The sequence below is a fragment of the Colias eurytheme genome, chromosome 3 (assembly GCF_061535395.1).
Source record: "Colias eurytheme isolate Ceu_HAF_F1 chromosome 3, ilColEury1 Martin Lab GWU primary, whole genome shotgun sequence".
Classification (NCBI taxonomy): Eukaryota; Metazoa; Arthropoda; class Insecta; order Lepidoptera; family Pieridae; genus Colias; species Colias eurytheme.
In genome coordinates, this window is record NC_142982.1 from 5,274,193 (window position 1) to 5,295,433 (window position 21,241).

A 21,241-nucleotide genomic window follows, 5' to 3' on the forward strand; every position below is an offset into this window, starting at 1 on the left:
TACTACGAACATTTTTGATAATTCTAATTCGCTGTAGAAAACGCTTTCCGATCCGGCGAAGATTATTTGAAAAAAATAAAATAAAAAATACGTTACAGTTCGAAGAATGCGGTTGTAAGTCCGTCCGAACTAACTCTCCTTTCTATTAGCCCATCTAGCCCAAGTCCATCACAAGACAAAAATCTCTCATCAAATTTAGAATGGCCGTATTCAATAGTTTTAATACCATTAAAATGTAGCTAAATTATATCTTTTATTATTCTTCTGTCGAGTGTGATATCATCGTTCACAAGAAAGAATGTTACCAAACTTGGAATGCAGTAGGCGTTTTGACATACTTACTGATATTTTAGAATTTTAAAATAGTATAATTTGCGTTTCGTTTCTGTATTGAATTGTAAGGTAAATGGAGGAATAGAAAAAGTAAACTTAAGTGAAGAATTTAGATTTCAGTTGTAAAATGATAGTGACCTGATAAAACCCTTTTTGAATAGTATTTACAAACACAATTTTTGTATTGCTAAATGTAATCGGGCAAATCCAAAGCACGGTAGCTACGGTTCCTGGATCCGCATACCTCTGCTCCGCACCCGTGACTAGTGATATAACTGTTACAATCATTATGTGACATACGTGAAACACGTCACCGTCAATAATTGTGCTTATGAGCGTCTCCCATCACGCCCTGTTTCACGCTACTATTAACGGTGAACACAGAACATCTCAGTTATAATAATTCATTTCGTAATTTACGTATTTGTGCACTCATCGTATCATGACCTTCTGTGTTTACTTTTGTTGAACGTAACTGTAGATTAGAATTTAAAATTTTAATTATGTATTTTGCTCTACATTTTAGTCAAACAATTTGAACCAACGGTTATGATTATGAAGTTTTGTTTATTCATTCATTCATATTTGTTAAAGTTTAAACGTAACTTTGTATTAATTACATTTTTAAAATTATTATATTTGGAGAAATCTATGATATATTATACTTGTATTCGTATTGACCTCATGTTTATTATCTTATCAGTAGATAGAGAGTATTTCTATAAAATTAACCTAGATATTTTAGGTTACCTTGAGTTTAATCCGAGTAAACTGTAAATAAATTAATAAAAAAATGTCAATTTCAAAAGCGAACCAGGCCACAGAGAATTTTTAGTATTTTTGTTCCAATGGAACTTCCGTGAAAGTTAAATTAAAATAGCGGTAGATATAAAAGTGCAATTTGTACATTTTATGACGATTCAATAAGAATTCTTCATTAATAGCTTCTACGATCAATGGTGTGATTTCACTAACAACAAAACTCCATGTTTCCAACTAATGGCTTTTTAATTGAAGTATTTATTAAATGTGTTAAACTAAGCAGAACGTTAAAAGCGATCGAAAGTTGTTCGTTTCATTAAACATGCGTACGAATGATTTCAGCGCTAAGTGTGGACTGTGGACTACAGTATAACAATCGTCTCACTTTCACGTTTACTGATAGCCATTCATCTACTTGATAAAAGAGCAGTGAAAGTGATATTGCAATGCAAAAAATAAATGAAATTTTGTGTCACCGCCTTTCTTGTAGTTTCGTGTAAGCGTAGAAACGATTGACCTGCATTCTAATTGCAACGTACTCGTCAAATTACACGATTTTATAAATGTAATACCTAATGTTTTTTGTTTCTTGTTACAGGTGCTGGCGGCAGTATGAAGGGCAGTACGCTCGGGCTGACGCCGTTATTTTTACTTTTACTGCAGTCAACACTAGTTCTAAGTAAGTTGTTTTTTATTTTATCTAAAAGTATATACAGCGTTCCGTAGACATTATTTATTTAAAAGCAGTTTATATCATTATCATAGTATTTAAAAAACATACTTAATTATCCTATTATTCCATTTCAAGATTCTAGGTAACATAACCTAGAATTTGTTAAATAGATAACCCACCATACGGCATTCCTATAAAATTTACTTTAGAACGACATAACGTTGTTTGGTCTTATAATTAAAACGGAAGATAATCGCCTGCATGCATAATCAAGCGTACACAAGAGTTAACGTAATATTCATAAGTTATAACGCAAATTGCTTAGCTTTTAGTCACTTATTAGCAAATTCTCAAACTACCGCTATTGTGAAGTGTACACTTAAATTTACTCCCGCTATTCTTACGAACGCTCTTCAGTACTGCAGCTTCTCATTATTTGCTTCCGTAAACATAAGATTTATGGTTTACTATCTCTATAAGGCGCCTTGTTCCATCCTTGCAGAATTGACGCTGGTTTAAAAATTATAAGGTATCGATAACGGTTACCTCAACAGACTGTTAGAATGCATTTTATTGGTTACCTGTGTTATAACTGTGAAAACCGTACGTAATAAATTTCCAATGACTCTGAGAAGCAAGTTATGCGTAAGATGTTGAGGAAATGAAACGCGATAGGACCAATTAATATCAATTTAATACTCGTATTTATGTCATACTCATAATTATATAGATTATTAATTTTTATTAAAGTCGGAGTGCTAACTAACTATATAATATTATGATAATTTATTTAAGTAACACATCTAGTTCGCTCTACATTCTAAATATTTGAAATTCCAAAAGATTTATTCTTCTATCTTGTTTCAGGTCGAATTGCATTCGAAAAGCTAACAGATGTCGACTTCCAAGGAACAGCATACTACACCGTACGGAACCTTTCGCTCTATGAGTGTCAGGGATGGTGTCGAGAAGAGCCCGACTGCCAGGCTGCAGCGTTTAGGTAAGATTTAAACCTATTTTCAATCGCTTGCTTAATACTATCTACTATGAACGGTATTAATGAGGATGATGAGGCCAACACTGATATTGTTCGATTATATTCAATTATCTTAGATTGATTGAACTTGGCACAAGAGAAATGAGATGATATCTCTTATCGCAATAACAGCGCAGACGGTAGATTCCATCAAATCACAAACATGATTTCTCATTCCATGAGTGATCATGAAATGAATAGTATCGAGCGTGCCGTAGTTATCTCAGATCACGAAGCTCCTAACCCAAATGCCGAGATAAGATCCGACTGACATGAAGATGCACTAATCGACAGACATCGGGGAAATCGTCTGTGATGTTGGCAGCCAGGAGAGGTCGAGAATGTGTGTCAGTCTGCCGCACGTCCTCCACACTTACCATTCCAATGACACGCTCTTGGTTAATAACAATGTGTTTCGCGCCGCTCGCCACAAACCGTGTAAAAGCGGAAACCGATGTCGGCTCGCTCTAAATTGGATAACAGTAAAAGTGATCGCATACGTCTTCAATAGATTATTATCACTTGTGTGTGGATTTCATGATCATTGGCGGTTTCAACCCATATTCAATTTATTGTCTATGCGGCGTGTAATAAAATATTGTAATGCTTTTTTTTATCAAAACCAGGCCTTGCGTAAACACTAAACAGACATAGAGAAATGATAGAGTAATTTAAAAAGACAGCTCATTTAAGTGTAAATGACTTTATAAAATAATCATTTCACTTGTGTTATTGATCGTTAATTTATTTTCTCGGGTAGTTTCTCTGTTATTAGTGTCACATTCTCAATTAATCAAGTTTCGATTACAAGTGAGATCTTTTCATTATGCACATAAACCTGTAGTATCGCCTAGATAGATTAAAAATAACTGACAAACAATTCAATAACCGTAACCAGGCTAGTTTCTCGGAAGCTTTTCGAACGGGATCGATAGAAAATCAATTCGGTAGGTATTCAATTCAATTAGATGAGATGTAAAATTCCCGCGCTTGTAATTTAGCATTGTACTAACACAACGTATCTCGAATCAATCTGTCGAAAGAAAAAGTGAGGAAAGAATGCGATATTCACAATCGGTAACTGTTCCCCGCAGTGCCACCGCACTGAGAACCTACGGTATTGTCAAGTGCCTTACAAATACGGTATCTGCTATGTCATGGATGTGACCGTAACATTATTTGTAACTAGTTTCCTCTTCGCTGAAAGTGTAAAAAAAACAAATAAATAATGTATGTAGAAGCCATGATATGAGATATTGTACTCAAAAAATGGCTGTTCACGAACATTTTTTATAGCCACTACTAATGTAAGCAGTGGCGATCATTTATTCGGGTGATCAAATAAATGATAATCGGTAAGTGAGATGAAGAACATCGATATAAGTCAGGAGCTACTTTACAATTTCAGCCGCCTGCCCACAGAGTGATTGATGCGATTTCAAGTCGCTGAGGCGCCAATAATGATAGGCTGCATTTTTCTACTCTCACGAGGTACCGTGTAATTTGTACACAAATGAGCTACTTGATATATATTTGCGATGATAATTGGTCGACACTTTTTATTGACGTGCGTACCACTATTACTTTAGTATTAACTACAAACCAGCCTCAAGCAGCTTCAGCTTCTTATTGCAGACATATATTATATTAAATTATAATGAAGTTAAAAATAAATTTAAGAAAAATTAATTCACGTATTTCTAACAATAAGGCGGAAATTGCATGGAATTTGGATTCTATCTATAACTATGTAGGATTTTTTAACCCACTTGGTTCTTTCAAGATCAAGTTAAACGGGTGCCGAAATCCAAGTTCAATATCATTAGTAAAAAGGCGTAGCAAAACATTAATCAAATTTATAGCCCTTCTTGTTTTGTAATAAATAAACACGATGCTAATCGTTTGAGTTTATACCGCTATGATTAATTTTTGAGTAAAGTTTCTCCATATTTTGTGTCATTATTAATGACCTAAGTTAAAATCGTGCTGAGTGGTAGCAGTCGTGAATAAATGGTTATTCCAGGTGCATTATTTTGAAATAGTATGTATGTTATATTAATCTTAGTGTAATGTCATGTTTTACCAGCTATATGTGTGAATTGAACTAGTAAGTTTGTATACAGTATAATATCGCACGAAGCCTTGGTAGAGAGTGCCCTAATTATCACTCACGTACGATCACGAAGGTAATTTATCACGACACACTAAATAATAAGCTTCCGCGGAGCTTTCTATTAATTGTGTAATTTAGGAGAAAGTAAAAACTGACATTAGCACGACGTGACCATCGTCCTTGGCTATTAGTTTTGAACTACCGGCTCAATCAAAGTTAATAGATTGCATTGATTGATTTTTTTATATATTTCGCTGATTGTTTTCAATTTTGATACCTGATTTGTTTTGGGAATTCTGTGGCGTTTATTGATCATTATGTATTTCAATTTATTCAAAGTGAAAATAATAAAAAGGAGATTTTAACATTTTAGAATGGCTTTTGATGTGCTTTGCACGTATCATGTTAATTGGTTCGAGGCGAAGATTCATTTCGAAGCAGTTTATGTCGTATAAATATCGATCATTATTCCGAGTTAAAGACATATCGCAGAAACTTCAAGTTAAGATGTAAAATACAAAATATCTGGTTGAAACGGTAAATAGATCCGTTATCTGAGTGCAGGTTGTAAGTGTAACGCGCCGATCTAAGTGTCATTAAGATTGATGCAAACGCACTTATATTAAACTCAAACACCCTTACTTACGATGCAACTTGTGCATAATAACGTGTCTGATGGAGTCCGCCTCCGCTATCACTATCATAGCAAAAAATCTCATGTTAAACGTGATTAGGTTTGAGAGATGACGGTACATCGTCGATGCCGACGCCAAGTTTTTGTGGATGTTGTTGGGGTTACTGGGAATATTAAATCCTATAAAATAATATTACTTCGAAAAGTCATTTATATATTCATGGAATTATTGCGAATTATACACAGATTGAACGTACAGATTGAATTGAATATCATATTTTAGAAATGAGTGTAAAAAAAGCTCCTCTGTAATTTTCTGCAAAGAGCGGTTTTGTTTTCATAATCGTATCACAATCCAATGTTTAGAGGCCTGTGGCCAGAGTCCCGCTATTAGGTTTCATTATCGTTGTAGTGCGACAGTGGCTAGTCAGTTTGTTACTAACTTCCTGGAGCGTTGTACCTTATTTGCTCGAATTTTATAGCTATTATGAGAAGATACGATAGTGTAAGACTAGATAAATTAACTTTAACAGTTTTGTAATTAGTATATTCATTACCTACCTATGGGAAGAATTCTTAGGTTGATGTTACGACTATTCTAACTAGCAACACAGTTTTCTCTTCTTCTCTTCTGTATAATATATAAGTATTTAGATAGCAGAAACCCGTTTAATTTTTTTTAATAGTTTTTTTCATCTTTTTTCAATATTGCAATGTGATACGAATTCTAGTTAGATTTTGTTTTGATAGTCAATTCTTTAAGTGTGGTTTATGACTCCTCTATGATTTTGCATCATAAATCTTATTTAGTTTTAATATTAATTAATTAAACATCATTATTTTATTGTTACAGTTTCGTGTTAAATCCTTTGACACCAGTACAAGAGACACGATGCTTATTGCAAAATGACACGCAAGCTAACAATCCCATGGCTACGCCTCAGGTATGTACAAGTAGCTAGATTAATTATTTTTTAATACTATGCATACTTGAATAAATTTCACATTATCCTTTTATCCGTGATAAATCTTCATTGAATCGTCGATTTTCTTCTCGGGCATGAATAAAAGCTAAAAGCAGATAAAGATCGAAGGATGAGATTTAATCCAAGCACGCTAACTTGTCACCGGTTTAGATAATTCTTATAAATCCTTTGATAAACATCCGTTACAGTAGCTCGCAGGTTGCCAATTAAGCCAACGCGAAATGTAATTAACAATTCCGATCGAATCGGTTAAAGGCACTAGGAATAGCAACTAGGTGAGATGGTAGGGTTGTTAGCTATCGTTTCCGGTATTTATTTTAAATCGTTTAACATATATGGAGTTGGACAAGTTCGAGCTAATGATGAATAGGCATATGTGCATTCAACAACAATGCGTTTTTACGTAGGAAACATTTTAATTAGAATCATGTGAACATAATTAAACTTCACAGTTGTTAGAAAAACATCCCCAGTCCAATTAAACTGCTTTTAAACGTTAAATATGAAACGTATAAATATTTTTCGATTATGTCGGGCTAATAATAGTCCATTGTTTATACTGAACATTGAAATAAAATGATAGAGCCGTGGGTTGAAAATTTATTCATACTTCGTGTCCTGAGGATATTATGTTTGTCTATTTTTATGATATATTACAATGAGACAATGTAAATACAAGTGTATTTCTTTCGAGAAACCATTTAAGAATATTTTTGTTGCAGCGTTCTGTAAACACTTACTACATGGTAAAGTTGCAAGTGAGGACAGAGAGTGTTTGCCTCAGACCGTGGGCGTTCGAGCGTGTGCCGGGCAAGGCCCTCCGAGGATTAGACAATACTATAATCTACACCTCCACCAAGGAAGCCTGCCTTGCTGCCTGTCTCAATGAGGTAATGAGAGCACTTTACAAAAATTACTCCATCGTTATCCTATTTTCTATAGCATAGGTATAATTTATAATACGTATCTATAGCATACCTTCTTATATTTTCAATCGTTATGCACGTAGGCATTTGCAAAGCAATGAGAATACCTAATATATTATATTGAACAGTTAACAAAAAAAAAAATAGCTTAATATTTGAGTTTTGTTAAACAGAAAAAATTCCCCTGTCGATCTGCGGAGTACGAGTATGGAAGTATGAGATGTGCTTTGAGCGATTCCGACCGACGCACGGCGCAACATTTCGTACAGCTTGTGGACACTCCCGGCACTGACTATTTTGAGGTAATTTATTTAATTATATAACATGTGTATGTAGTTACATGAATACTTTTATATTGTAAGTCTATTATTAGGTCACGTGGTATGACGAATAGCCGATCGTGCGTAAACCAAAATCTGTGTATATAGTCAAAGAATTTATCTCTACATGTTGATATAATATTATTAAAAAAAAAATAAGCTAGGCTTTAACCGTCTATGTGAAGAAAGTACGTATGCAAATAAAGCGAATAGTTTCCACGGTATATAATTGAACAGTGATACATTTCACAGCACAGTTAGGAGGCCTGATTCCATGCAAAATTGATTTCCGAGAAGGGAAACATTAGCGTTGTTAGGTGCTCGAATAATAATAAAATGAACGTAGGTCTTGTTATCCATTTTGAGCATTTTGTGATCCTATTCTATGTGTGGTCGTGCAGAATTTGTGCCTGAAGGCGTCGCAGGCGTGCAAAGGGCCGAGAGTGTTTACTGCGCCTCGTGTGGGGGTAGCCGAAGATAAAGTGGCGCAATACGCTGGTCTACATTATTATACCGATAAGGAACTTCAGGTAAGCCACAACTTACTTTTTTCAATTAAGTGATATGAGACGATAAGTTAGTATTTATTAGGTTTTATATTGTGTAAATGCTAACGATTTCCTTATTCATATCATAAAGCTAATGAAATATAATAATATCAAAAATAGTAGAGATGACTGTATTTCATAATTAATTATTATTAAAGTTTCCATAATTAAAGGGGATTAGGATTTTATTAATTTTTGAATTTTCTAATTTTTTAAAGCTTTTGGTGTTTTCATAAATAAAATAACTTTAATTATTTCTGATCGCGGTTATGTTTGATTTATGTGCAATAGTAGATAATATGAGGAAATTCACCCTTTCTTTAACAGGTTACATCAGAATCAGCCTGTCGTTTGGCCTGTGAAATAGAATCCGAGTTCCTATGTAGATCATTCCTTTACTTGGGAGCGCCTCACTCATCCACGTATAATTGTCGGCTCTATCATTTGGACCATCACACCCTCCCCGATGGACCTTCTGCTTACCTCAACGCCGAAAGACCACTGATCGATGATGGCGAACCTATCGGCAAATACTTCGAAAACTTCTGCGAGAGTAAGTACCCATTTATTAATTAAATTAAATGCATAGTTAATATGCAATTAACTAGCAGTTTAATTCATTCGATGAAATGGCTATACTTATGCCCTTGTAACCATTAAACAAATCATAAATTTTACTACTCAGTTGGCCATATAAAACTTCAACACATTACAATAAAAACTGACATAATGTATTTCTAGTAGATGGTAATTACACTGGAGTGCGCGATACACGAGAAGAGAAATAAGAATATTAAGATATAAATATAGGTTTTGTTGTGCTATTTACATAAATAGGCTGACACCGCAAAGTTCTTTTTAAGGCTTTTTAAAGCGTAAATAATGCGTTTCAACAATGTTATATTGCACGCCTCATAAGCGAAGCGTTGAGGTGGGTACTACTGTCACTTCGCGCAAAACATCTAATTTTTCAAACTTAAAATGTCTTTATGTATCATACATTGCACTTGTAAGATAATACATACACACACATATTAAGAAAAAACACTATTTTTAACGTTCATGATATTTTTGATGTCATTTTTGTTATTTAAACTAGTTAAAAAACAGTTTGAAAAAGTTCTGTCTTGGACGTCCGTGTGTCTGTATGTGCGGATCCTTTTTCTTGTTAACACGATAGCGACCGAAATACTTTACTAATCGAGTCTTTTTTTTTCTCTTACGCTTGAGTATGCTCAGGAATAGAACCCTTTCATTTTTCAGGGTCTGATTCGATGTGGTTTAATTGTTATTAAATAAACAAAAATAATAATTAATAAATATTTATTAAAAAAAAATTATGAGGCGTGCACTTTTGGATTTTCCAAATTTATTTTTTACTGCGCTAGAGGTTTCTTGTTATTCGCTCTATCACTATTGATGATGACATTTACAAACTCTAGACAAATGGATTTCTGTTCACAAACGTTTTATTTAAATATATTTTTTGAAACGCATCTTATATAAGATATAAATCGTCGCTAGGCGATAAAAATAATCGTAGTTATTAATATTTTAAACACGTGATTCCCGGACGTTTCTTTTGAATCATATAGTCGGATAGGAACGTGAGAGAAATTTTATTGAAGACAGTCTGGCTTACAATAACGTTAATCCATTGCTATGGAATGATTTCCGCAACTTTTTGCGACAAGGAGACAGAACTGGTCGTATATTTTGTAACATAGGAGTAAATTACGTTTGTTACATACCACAAGAGTTTTTATAGAAAGTAGAAATTTTCTCAAAGTACTTAATATTTCTTCTTATAAGTATTTAATTTATAGTACAAAGGTAAACTTGTAAAATAATCCTATTTATCTATACCTAACTTAAACGTATAAATATTGGAAACTTTGTTCCACTTTGGCATAAAACAATCGAATTTTGCGATCCATTTTAATGGCGATGGTAAAACAAAGACTACGTATGGATAGTTATTAGAGCGTTTAAGATTGAAAATAAATGTAAAATGAGACTTGCTATAAATCCGTTAGTCGACATAAATGTCATTAGCGAAGGCATTCGAATTGTGCTGTAGCATATACTAATAAATGCTAAATATGTAAATCCTAATAATTACGCAATTTCTTCACCGCAACATTAACGGAAGTTAATTGTTAAAGAGTAATGTAGGCGCCATTACAGAACTTCTCACCTACCTAGCTCGTGGGAATACTCTATGCGAAGTGCAACATTGTTATTTTTTTAGATAACCGATTAAGAAATGTGAGAGCGCGGCTGGCTAATTGCATCTAGATGTATTTTACATAAACACGTTATTTTTCTTAAGCAAGAAATCAATTATTTTGACAAAATCCTCCAATAAATAGTGTCTTCTTTGCAAACGTGATTCAATAATAATAAAGTCTTGTTAAATTTCCTAGAAAAGAATATCACTTAAATTGTAGCGTAGATAATTCCCATGAACTCTGACTGATTCAAACTGCAAACGAAGTCTGTTATGGCTGGTTTTATGGATTTATTAATATAACAAAATATTGGTATAGGTATAATAATACTGAACTAGTTTGTTTTAAAATCCATACTAAAATTATAAATGCGAAAGTAACTCTGTCTGTCTGTCTGTTACTCAATCACGCCTTAACTACTGAACCAATTTGCATGAAATTTGGTATAGAGATATTTTGATACCCGAGAAAGGACATAGGCTACTTTTTACCCTGGGACATAGGATAGGTTTTATCCCGGAAATCTACGGGAACGGGAACTATGCGAGTTTTTCTTTGACTGCGCGGGCGATGCCGCGGGTGAAAAGCTAGTATCTATATTATATATAAAACTCAAAGGTGACTGATATAGTGATCTATCAACGCACAGCCCAAACCACTGGACGTATCGGGCTGAAATTTGGCATGCAGGTAGATTTTAGGACTCCGCTAAGAAAGGATTTCCCGAAATTCTTGCGGGAACAGGGAAAAACGGGGATGCACGTACAAAGTCGTGGGCGGAAGCTAGTATTAAATAAAATGCCTTGTTGATTAGCAAGTCTGGTTTATACATTGTACCATACAACAGTATGAACCAGGTAATGTAATGTGCCTATAGTTACAGGTACATTTGCCCACGAATGATTATCTTGCCATCGTATAAGGGCAAGTTCAGTAACGAGTTGTTCTAACGATGAACTTAGGTTAATAGCTTAAGATAGTAAGGATTAAGTGCGCATCCAATTAAATTGAACACGTCGTCAAGAACGAACCACGCCATGAGTGCATCTTTGATTAGAAAGATAATATGAGAGCAAATATACCAAATGTGTATACATATCTTAATCAACAAATAGGCATCATGAAAAGTAGATATAGTAATTATTTATTAATTCATCACAGGTTGATTTCTCCTGCAATAAAATTGTTGTATAAATAATTGTTTCTGTATTCTGGTCATTAATTACAGTTTATAACTGCAATGGCCAATCAAGTTTTACTGATGCCCCTGTATCTTTCATACCATAGTTAGTTTATGAAATTCTCTAACAAGCTCTAATGTAAATAGGTACATGGTGCACTCAGTTTGTTCAGATATAACAGGCTAGTTCCGCTATAAATGAACCTGAATAGCTGCTCCATTACGTAGGTTTGCAGTCTCAACGTTAAGATTGCCATCTCTCGCCATAGACCCGATTCACTACATTCGCTCATACTACTGAATGTTCACATAAATCCGCATCCAATGTTACCGTTACCACGAATTCAATCCCTTGAATTTCCTTCTCAGTAATGAGAAACGTAATTGCAATAACATGCTAGATTATCTAATATCAGTAATCAATAGACATTCGCTGTAATCGAATGAAGTTCGATAGTGATTGCAAATTGATCGAATTAGTGATGAATAGGAGCGTCGCTTACACGTAGACATAATTTCGTTATGTTTACAATGCAAAGATGCTGAATCACGTCTACAGTTGCATTTGGTGCAAAAAATGATAAAGCGAACGACGACGGTGGCCGCGGCCGGCGCCGCTCGTGCGTGCCTTATAACGGTGGTGGTACACGAAATTAAAAAGACGTTTTTACTGCCGCCGTGAGCTCAGTTTCATCTCGCTACAGTCCTATTTCAACTATAATTGAATTGGAATAGATATAGAGCATCGACAGTTCGTTGATGCTTAATTTGTTTAGCTAGCGCAAATTGATATTATTGATACATAGCTGATGTAATGGCAACGTTTCTTATATAAAACCAAATTTGAATTACGAAGTAATCTAATGTTATGATTGAAAAGCTTGTTACTATGCATAATCTAAGAGCATGAAAAATTCTGTTTAATAACGGTTCTATGCTTTTTATATGATCACACGTTTATTTAAATGATAGACAAAAAAACATACATTTCATTGTTCATACAAAAAAGGCAAAATTTCTGTTTATTAAGCACCTGAAACCTATTTCCACGTAAGTTTAAATACAACTTAATATTAAAAATATAAAGTTACGTGAAAGTTATTTATGCTAAAACCGGTCTGACGTCTTGTTGGTTACTGTGTTAGGGTAGGCATTGCTAAATTAGTAATAGTTGGATCAGGAGTGCTGATGACGACCGGCGCGTAGGTATAGGATAAAGAATGTAACGACCTTGCGTGGCCTTGCGAATGTAACCAGTAAGACAGGGCGATGTCCGCACTCTGTATCACGACGCTATTAAACTAATGTAATCATAATCTTATGCCCTTGAGATATAATCTTATGAAACGAAGGAACCTAGATTGAAGGAGATAGACAGCGTAAAACTTAAAGTATCAGAAATACAAGTCAGATATATAGGTGCTCTATACATACTCTCTGAATTCTTTTTTAATTTACATTTGTGGACCTCGCGGTTAAGTTTTATAAACAGGATTGACTCGTATCTAATTTATTTCATTCTACATATTATGCAGCGTCTATTTGGCTCCACATATTTATGAAACACCTCTAGAGCTCTATCGTTAGGTTTTTTCATTTCTTACTAATATTATAGGTAGTTAAATAAAATATAAATAAATAGTACACCAATACAAAAAGGTATAAGTCGTGTAAAAGTGCAATTTATTATACACAACAAATGTAATAACAAAGTTCTGTTAAGTGTACTAAAAAGAGTAGTTTATTGAATAAAAAACGTATAAAAGAGCGGTTTTATCCATAACCTAGCATCTATAAACGTGAAATATCTAACGGAAAGTCAATTTAATCCGAAAAAGAAAGATATAATAGTTTCGTAAAACGACGCTCGACTATAAAGCCGGAGACTAGCCTACTTATAGAGCTTAAGCAATCGCAGAAAAGATTGTTTGGCCAGCTGTAAAAAAGGAATAAAACGAAAACAGAAAGAATGCATTATATTATAACCAGGCGCTTTTTATAAAATGTTGGTATTAGAACACAGATGATCGCTTCGTGACTTGCTTCTTTGCTCACTGCAATTCTATGAACAGTTTCTGTAAACGCAAAAAGAGCATAATAACTATAAATATTGTTTATGTAGTTTTACATTTTACCGTAACAAAAAAGTGCTTCATTAAGGATAAATTTAGCATTAAGTAATAAGTTTAAGCGTGAGAAAAATTCAAGTCAGTTATTGAAGCGTTACAAATTCGTGTCGTCGACATTGCTGATGAACGTTTCAGTACCAGCTACTTATTATAGATTATCAAGAAATGCAATCAAGCAATGCATTTTAAAACAAAACATGTTTTAATCAATTAAATCCATGAACTGAACATTCTTTTCCATTTATAAATATGTAATCATGCTAATATATTATAAACAAAAGTCTGTAGCTCCTTTTTATAACTTGAACGTTGCGTAGGTAGTTCACGTAGGTATATTATTATTTTGGGCCGTGATCAATACAAGTGTGACAAACCTTTAAATGGCTGGTCAATGACCTAAATGGCTTGAATCGAATGCATAAAATCGAATTATACAAGTAGAAAATTCGCAAAGCTATAATATGATTGTGAATTATTATTTTTGTACATATTACAAATTCAGCTTTAATTCCGCATATAAGCATGGACCAATATACTCAAGATATAAGTAACATATAACAGTTTTCGTATATGGATGGAGAAGAAAATGAATACCGAAAGTAATCGTAACAACGTGTTGGTGAACGAACGAAAAGTCACGGTCCTTGACTCTCCATTAGCACCCTTGGAAGTTTAACTGTTTTCCGACAATAGCAATTCCGTAACAATGTTGTACAAACAATGACACGAAATGATGTTTATGTCTACGGAAATGCTCCAGATATAGGTACAGTTAGACACTACAAATTACGGCTTGATATAGTTACCTAGGTACGTTGTCTGGAAATTTCTATTTTCAAAGTCAAAGCATTTTATATGTAATTGACACAAATTGACTGCACACGCATAATAATCATGTCTCGAAGATAGCATAAAATCTCATGATGACCATGCACCAGCATTATTAACCTATAAGCGAATGCTAGATGTCGTAAGCGTAACTATCTAGTACTCATCAATAGCGTGTGAAAATATAGAAATTCTTAGAGCGGCGAGCTTTGCACGTCTCTCTGTAATTGCAGTACCCACGTTACACTTAGAAATCATCGATTGCTGATACATCGCCGCAATCTTGTATCAATTATGTCGATACACGCTGAACACGCATGTTCTCTGTACCATCAAAGAATTACTTATTAATAGATTCTAACTACACTTGATCTTGATCGCATATCATTTGCATTTTCTTTTTTGCTTAGAACCACCTGCGAACGCAAATCCGAGCGGAGAGTTGCCTGTGACTATTGAACATCAGCAAGATGTTAATTTGGCAAACAATCTTTCGAGAAACGACGCTAATTGCGACAAAACTGGAACATGCTACGATGGTAAATTTTACATTGATCTTTCACGTTCTTAACACAATATAGAGTCACAAGTTAATTAACATTTGCCTTTCAGTATCTGTACATTGTAAGGATACAAGAATTGCAGTACAAGTTCGCACAAACAAGCCTTTCAATGGAAGAATATACGCTTTGGGAAGATCCGAGACCTGCAACATTGATGTTGTTAATAGCGATCTATTCAGACTCGACCTTACGATGGCTGGCCAAGATTGTAACACACAAAGTGTCGTAAGTATTTATAAGTCGTTAAATTATCGTAAAATAGATGTCTGCGGATTATTTAAATTTACCTTTGTTTAGCAAAATGTACTGAGAAAGGGAATATTTTCAGACTGGTGTTTATTCGAACACTGTTGTTCTCCAACACCACAGCGTGGTGATGACTAAAGCGGACAAGATCTACAAGGTGAAATGCACGTATGACATGAGTTCGAAGAACATCACATTCGGAATGGTGCCTATTAGGTTAGTAACAGTACAACGGTTACATATTTAAATTATGTTGAACCTTATCTATAAAATTTAATATCGCCCTTCAAAGTGCCGTTAACTATATGTATAGCTAAGGCCTACTTCGAAGATGAAAAAAGTGTTTTCCCAAATCTTTGGAATTATATACGAATGGTTTATGTATTCAAATTTCACATTGGAACATGATTACCTAAATACTTCCAAAAATTTCTGGGAAATCAGTTTATGTAAAATGACAACGAGCATTTAAAGCCTTAAGCACATGCAAGGAGTATAAAACTCTTTTGACCCAATATCATTACTGCATAATACATGAATCGTTTAGATTCAAGAATCAAGAACGTGATAGGCAGACATAACACTTGCTGCCTCGTATGTGTTTTTAATAGAGATCGGAGAAACGTGATCCATAATAATAGCCTAATATGCTTGTTTATGATCGGAATTCTTAAAATGATATGTTGGATGTTCTGTTGAACACGATGAATAACTACAACGATTAGAATTAGAATAGCAGGAAATAGCGAAGTGGAATTTTATGTTTACCACTGTTGTGTCGGTGGAGATTCCATCCATTCACATTGTTATGAGGTTATTAACTGCGTCCAAAGTTTGATTGAGTTAATTATTGCAATGCTTATTAATTGATTGTCAAAATGAATAAAAAATTTAACAATTTTGTAGTTTTAGTATTAAGCTTTCGTGTCAATAGAGTTAAATGATATATCAACCGCAACCCTATTACAAAGCCGAATATTTAATTATGAATAATATTTAATTATGAGAGGTTAAGTTTGTACTCACGAAAATAATTATATTTGCAGAGATCCGGAAATGATTTCAATCACGGCTGCTCCGGAGGCGCCGCCCCCACGTATCCGCATCTTGGACAGCCGCCAGCGAGAGGTGGAAACTGTTCGTATCGGAGACCGACTTACCTTCCGTATCGAGATTCCAGAAGATAGTAAGCTCATTCATTATCTTGTATACGTTTAATCGGAATAGAGCATTGTATAAAATGTACTGTGGTTATTCTTTAAAAACCTGAAAGGCTTTAACAAGTTTTTTACATTGCTAATTTATGTATGAGGTATTCGAAATATTTCACAACGGATTTTTTTAATTCAGTTCGCTAATGAAGTTTTAAATGTAAAAATAATTTATACATAACTTACATTTTTTCTCAGCTCCTTACGGCATATTTGCACGCAGCTGTGTGGCTATGGCTAAGGACTCCAAGAGTACATTCCAGATTATTGATGACGAAGGGTAAGCTGAAACAAGATAATAAATTTTGTATAATGTTTCCATTAATTTTGTTACTTACTTGATATTATTTCAATTTTTAGTTGTCCCGTGGACCCGTCAATCTTCCCAGCATTCACTCCAGATGGCAACGCTCTTCAATCTGTTTATGAGGCATTCAGATTCACTGAATCTTATGGTGTTATATTCCAGTGCAATGTCAAGTACTGTCTTGGACCCTGCGAACCAGTAAGTATTTAAAGGAATAAATCATAAAACTTATATTTTTTTTACAATAGCGTGTTTATCCTTGTCTTGGTAAAAAAATCGTCGGAGATGGACCGGTTTTAAAGTATAATGTATGCGAATATTGATCCCAACATCGATGGTTTCAAATGCTGTTTATTATATTTATATATATTTGTTAATATTAACATATTTCATATATTTTTAGGCTGTATGCGAATGGGGCAGAGAATCTATTGAATCATGGGGAAGAAAGAGGCGTTCTTTGCCTCACAATGAGACCGGTGAAGCAGCTACGCAAGAGGAAGATATGAATATATCTCAAGAAATCTTGGTGCTTGATTTTGGTGATGATAGACAGAGTACAGATTTCCTACGATCCGACAAGCCAGGTGGCACTGCATCTGAAGCTAATTACGGAGGTAAGTCAATTGCTTTAGTCTTGTGAAATTGAAATACACACTTATTATTTTTGTTATTAATTACTTAACTACGAGTATAATGAAGAATTTCTTAATGGAGATTTCGATATTCTGGATAAACTTATGCCCTGTATAAGGGATGAAATACAAGCGGGAGTTCCCCTTTATCAAAATTTGTTAAAACATATAAATTTTGAAGCTGTAACTTATAAACTTTATTTTCTATTACAGAGAAAACAGTCACAATTGTGGAGCCATGTCCCAGCAAAGGATCAGTCTTACTTCTCGGAGTCGCATGTGCTCTACTAGTTCTTTTATACATTGCTACAATTTTCTGCTACTACATGCGTAAATGGCTCGCGCCACCAAAACATTTGTAGGTTATATTTAAGTTTTAAATTGAAATATATCACAATTAAGCCCAGGATATTTTATGGAAAATGCAAATCTACGATCTTGTGATAAAATGACTGATAACTTAAAATATGTCATGTAATCCATCCATAATTTTAACTGTAGTAGTTTTAAGAAATTATAATCGTGGTGTACCGACATGAATGTTGTGTAACTTGTAACCACCGCGTAGGTATTGCGTTTACTAAACATTATCTGATGCATTTATAAGCATTTAATATTTTTAGATTTACGAATAGCCGTAGGTACAAATATAAACTCCTTTTTAATAAGCAATGTGCTTGTTGAAAATTACTTAAGTAATAGGTATTATGCTTTTACAGAATTTGCATTTATTATCTGTAAGCTTTAGATAGATCTGCCTTTATTAAAAACTAGTGGCCCGCCCCGGCTTCGCCCGTGGTACATATTTCGCAATAAAAGGTAGCCTATGTCCTTTCTCGGGTATTAAAATATCTCCATACCAAATTTCATGCAAATTGGTTCAGTAGTTTAGGCGTGATTGAGTAACAGACAGACAGACAGACAGAGTTACTTTCGCATTTATAATATTAGTATGGATTGTAAAATGTATTCGGAATAATCCCTAAAAATATATTCATGTGCCTGATTATTTTATAATTGAATTCCCATTTAAGGGGATTATTCTGATTTTAAATATTGGAACAATTTTTAAGTTTTTAAACCGATCACACAAATCCTATTGATTTGTGCCCAATTATATGTTAAAGGATTTTGATGTATACTACTTAGGTTAAGTTTTTATACAATAACATTAGGCATTTATTTGTAAATATTCTGACTTTTAAAGTTGGCGTTAAGCTCCCTTAATAACTGTCAATTATTATCTATGCCTCGATGAACTTTCAGTTGGGTTCTGTAGAAATGGTGAAATAAGTATTAGTAAAATTAAACATTTAGCACAAAAACAACGCTTTTCCCGTTTCTCTTAACCCAACTTGAGACTTCTTTATTTATTTAGAATAACTTATACTATTTATTATTTGATTTATTTAATAAATAAAATTTGTACAAATCATTACTTTTTTTATTCATCACATTTGTAAACAAAACAACATCTAATAAATTATTCTATAGGAACAACAAACACTCATATGGTAGTGGTCAATAATTTGCTATATATGCTACTTAATATATCTTCTTGTATATCTGTGTTGATATCTTCAGACTTACAATCAAATACTTTTTCAAAATTTTTTAAGAATATTGGAGTTATTTTGTCAATGGTACATTTAACACCAGTCTCCTTGCTGAGTGAAGTGACGCCTTTGTCTTCAATGCCGCAAGGATCAATGTGATCGAACCATGACAAGTCATTATCACAGTTGAGAGAGATTCCATGTGTTGTTACATATCTGGATGCGTGAACACCTATTGCCGCTATTTTGTTGTCATCTACCCAAACACCTGTGTGAGGACTCCTGTTTGCTTTTATTCCTGAAATTAAATTGAATGTTATCAATTTTTATTACTGAAAATACATGAACCTATTGTAGAACTAATATAATATTTATATAACTTTTTATTTACATAACTTTGACTTTTTGATTCACTCATATAAAACCATGGAAAATATTACAGTTTTAATTTTTGAAAGTAAATATACAGATAATTAATAATTACCTAATTCATCACACAAATTGATGACAGTCTGTTCCAGGCTATTCACGTACCACTTTACACTTGTTTTATAATGTTTCAAGTTAATGATAGGGTATGCTACTAATTGTCCAGGGCCATGGAATGTTATAAGCCCTCCTCGGTTTGTTTTACGAAACTCCGCTCCTAAGTCTTTTAACCGGCGTACTTCCTCATTTGGTGTGTCATCTCGAATGCCTGTGAAGTATTATAATATAAATTTACATGAAGATTGAATTTGAATTATAAAGACATGAATGAAGAAATATAAACACTGTCTTTTAAGATACATATTGATGATTTAAAATCTACAAGATTAAGAATAATAAATGTTTAAAGTTAAGTGCTTTTAAACATCAAAAACAACTTGCATTATATCAATATAATTATGTATATAAAATGTCCTCCCAGTATGAAAATTATTTTCATGAAATTGTGCCATTATGTGCGCAATTCAGTAATAAAATAAATAAATATTCAGTTAGGTATTCCCTCAATAACTACTACTTACAACATACTACCACATCTCATTTGTTCAAAATTTTTGTTTATTACTAGCATTGAAAAAAAATACCTACACTATGAATTGGAAACTCCGAATGCCAGGATAGAGGCTATACACAAAAATTACCTATATTTTACTAATAGAAAATAAAGTTCCAAGAATAGGCTAGAGAAAAAAAATATTTATTAAACGTATCTCACCAACTGTGTACACCGGTTTATGTTCCACAAGAAGTAAAGTATCATAATCCCCATCAATTCCTTTCATCATAGAATCTAAATGTTTCCTGGCAATGGACATTTGGATTTTTAAAGCTGTATCGTAACTCATAAGACCTAACCTCCATACTTTTACCATTTTAAATATAACGTGAAATAAACTGAACTTAAATTTATTGATAAATTAATTAATTGGTTTTATTTAGAGTTTACATATGTGACGATTTTCAGGATTAATTTTGAAATTAAAATAAAAACAAACGAAATTTTAAAAACAAAATAGTAACATGTCAATGTCAAGATTCAAAATGACGTATGGTGTTGCCACATATCAATTATCATCTTTATCATCTTTACAGAGATTTAAAATATATATAGATATTAAAAGATATTGCAAAACAAAATCTAAAAGTAAGGAAAAACTTGATTGAAATCTATTATCAAAATCAAAATAAAATAGGAATAGGTTTTGTTCACGTTTCGTTTTCATATTATAAGTGCTGGTAACATCTTTTACAGTTTTGAATTGAACATTGAATAAGTTTAGAACGAAATAGTTTGCCTACTCATCGATTGATGGCGCTTTAATCAAAATTTAAAAATCTCTTGTATACTTCGTTTGTAAATACAGGTGATACTATAGAACGAAGTTTATGGGTTTCAGTCTATCCAGTTTTCTCGTGTGCACTGTTCGTAGGGCGGTGTTTCGTACGTTACGTAAACCAGCTGATAATAATATAAACAATGGACCTGAATATTTAATGTTATACTACCCTGTTTCTTATTAATATTCTATTATAAC

The 21,241-nt window shown here is 33.4% G+C and overlaps 2 protein-coding genes across 2 annotated transcripts in view; one reads left to right on the forward strand and one right to left on the reverse strand.

The window, feature by feature from the left end:
• Positions 1–18,427, forward strand: part of tyn (trynity) — a 35,623-nt gene extending 17,196 nt beyond the window's left edge. The window contains exons 2-16 of the mRNA XM_090119599.1: positions 1,694–1,774; positions 2,636–2,768; positions 6,405–6,495; positions 7,260–7,427; positions 7,637–7,765; positions 8,185–8,313; positions 8,659–8,884; positions 15,110–15,238; positions 15,312–15,487; positions 15,591–15,724; positions 16,555–16,694; positions 16,918–16,999; positions 17,080–17,224; positions 17,430–17,643; positions 17,875–18,427. Coding sequence (XP_089975725.1) covers positions 1,708–1,774; positions 2,636–2,768; positions 6,405–6,495; positions 7,260–7,427; positions 7,637–7,765; positions 8,185–8,313; positions 8,659–8,884; positions 15,110–15,238; positions 15,312–15,487; positions 15,591–15,724; positions 16,555–16,694; positions 16,918–16,999; positions 17,080–17,224; positions 17,430–17,643; positions 17,875–18,023 — 2,112 coding nt within the window. The 5' untranslated portion in view covers positions 1,694–1,707 and the 3' untranslated portion in view covers positions 18,024–18,427. The remainder of the gene's footprint in view (positions 1–1,693; positions 1,775–2,635; positions 2,769–6,404; positions 6,496–7,259; positions 7,428–7,636; positions 7,766–8,184; positions 8,314–8,658; positions 8,885–15,109; positions 15,239–15,311; positions 15,488–15,590; positions 15,725–16,554; positions 16,695–16,917; positions 17,000–17,079; positions 17,225–17,429; positions 17,644–17,874) is intronic.
• Positions 18,428–18,614: 187 nt separating this feature from the next.
• Lipt2 (Lipoyl(octanoyl) transferase 2) lies at positions 18,615–20,733 on the reverse strand. The gene is made up of 3 exons (XM_090119600.1): positions 20,422–20,733; positions 19,702–19,914; positions 18,615–19,515 (listed from the first exon to the last, which is right to left on the reverse strand). The coding sequence occupies exons 1-3, from the start codon at positions 20,576–20,578 to the stop codon at positions 19,169–19,171; spliced, it is 717 nt and encodes a 238-aa protein (XP_089975726.1). The 5' UTR covers positions 20,579–20,733; the 3' UTR covers positions 18,615–19,168.
• Positions 20,734–21,241: the final 508 nt, after the last annotated feature.

What these genes read in the sequence shown, in the direction of transcription:
- Lipt2 (XM_090119600.1), bottom strand. Translation starts at nt 20,578, where the DNA reads ATGGTAAAAGTATGGAGGTTAGGTCTTATGAGTTACGATACAGCTTTA. An exon ending in TAAACCGGTGTACACAGTTG is followed by an intron (nt 19,915 to 20,421) that starts GTGAGATACGTT and finishes AATACTTCACAG; the next exon opens with GCATTCGAGATGACACACCA. An exon ending in CAATTTGTGTGATGAATTAG is followed by an intron (nt 19,516 to 19,701) that starts GTAATTATTAAT and finishes ATTTAATTTCAG; the next exon opens with GAATAAAAGCAAACAGGAGT.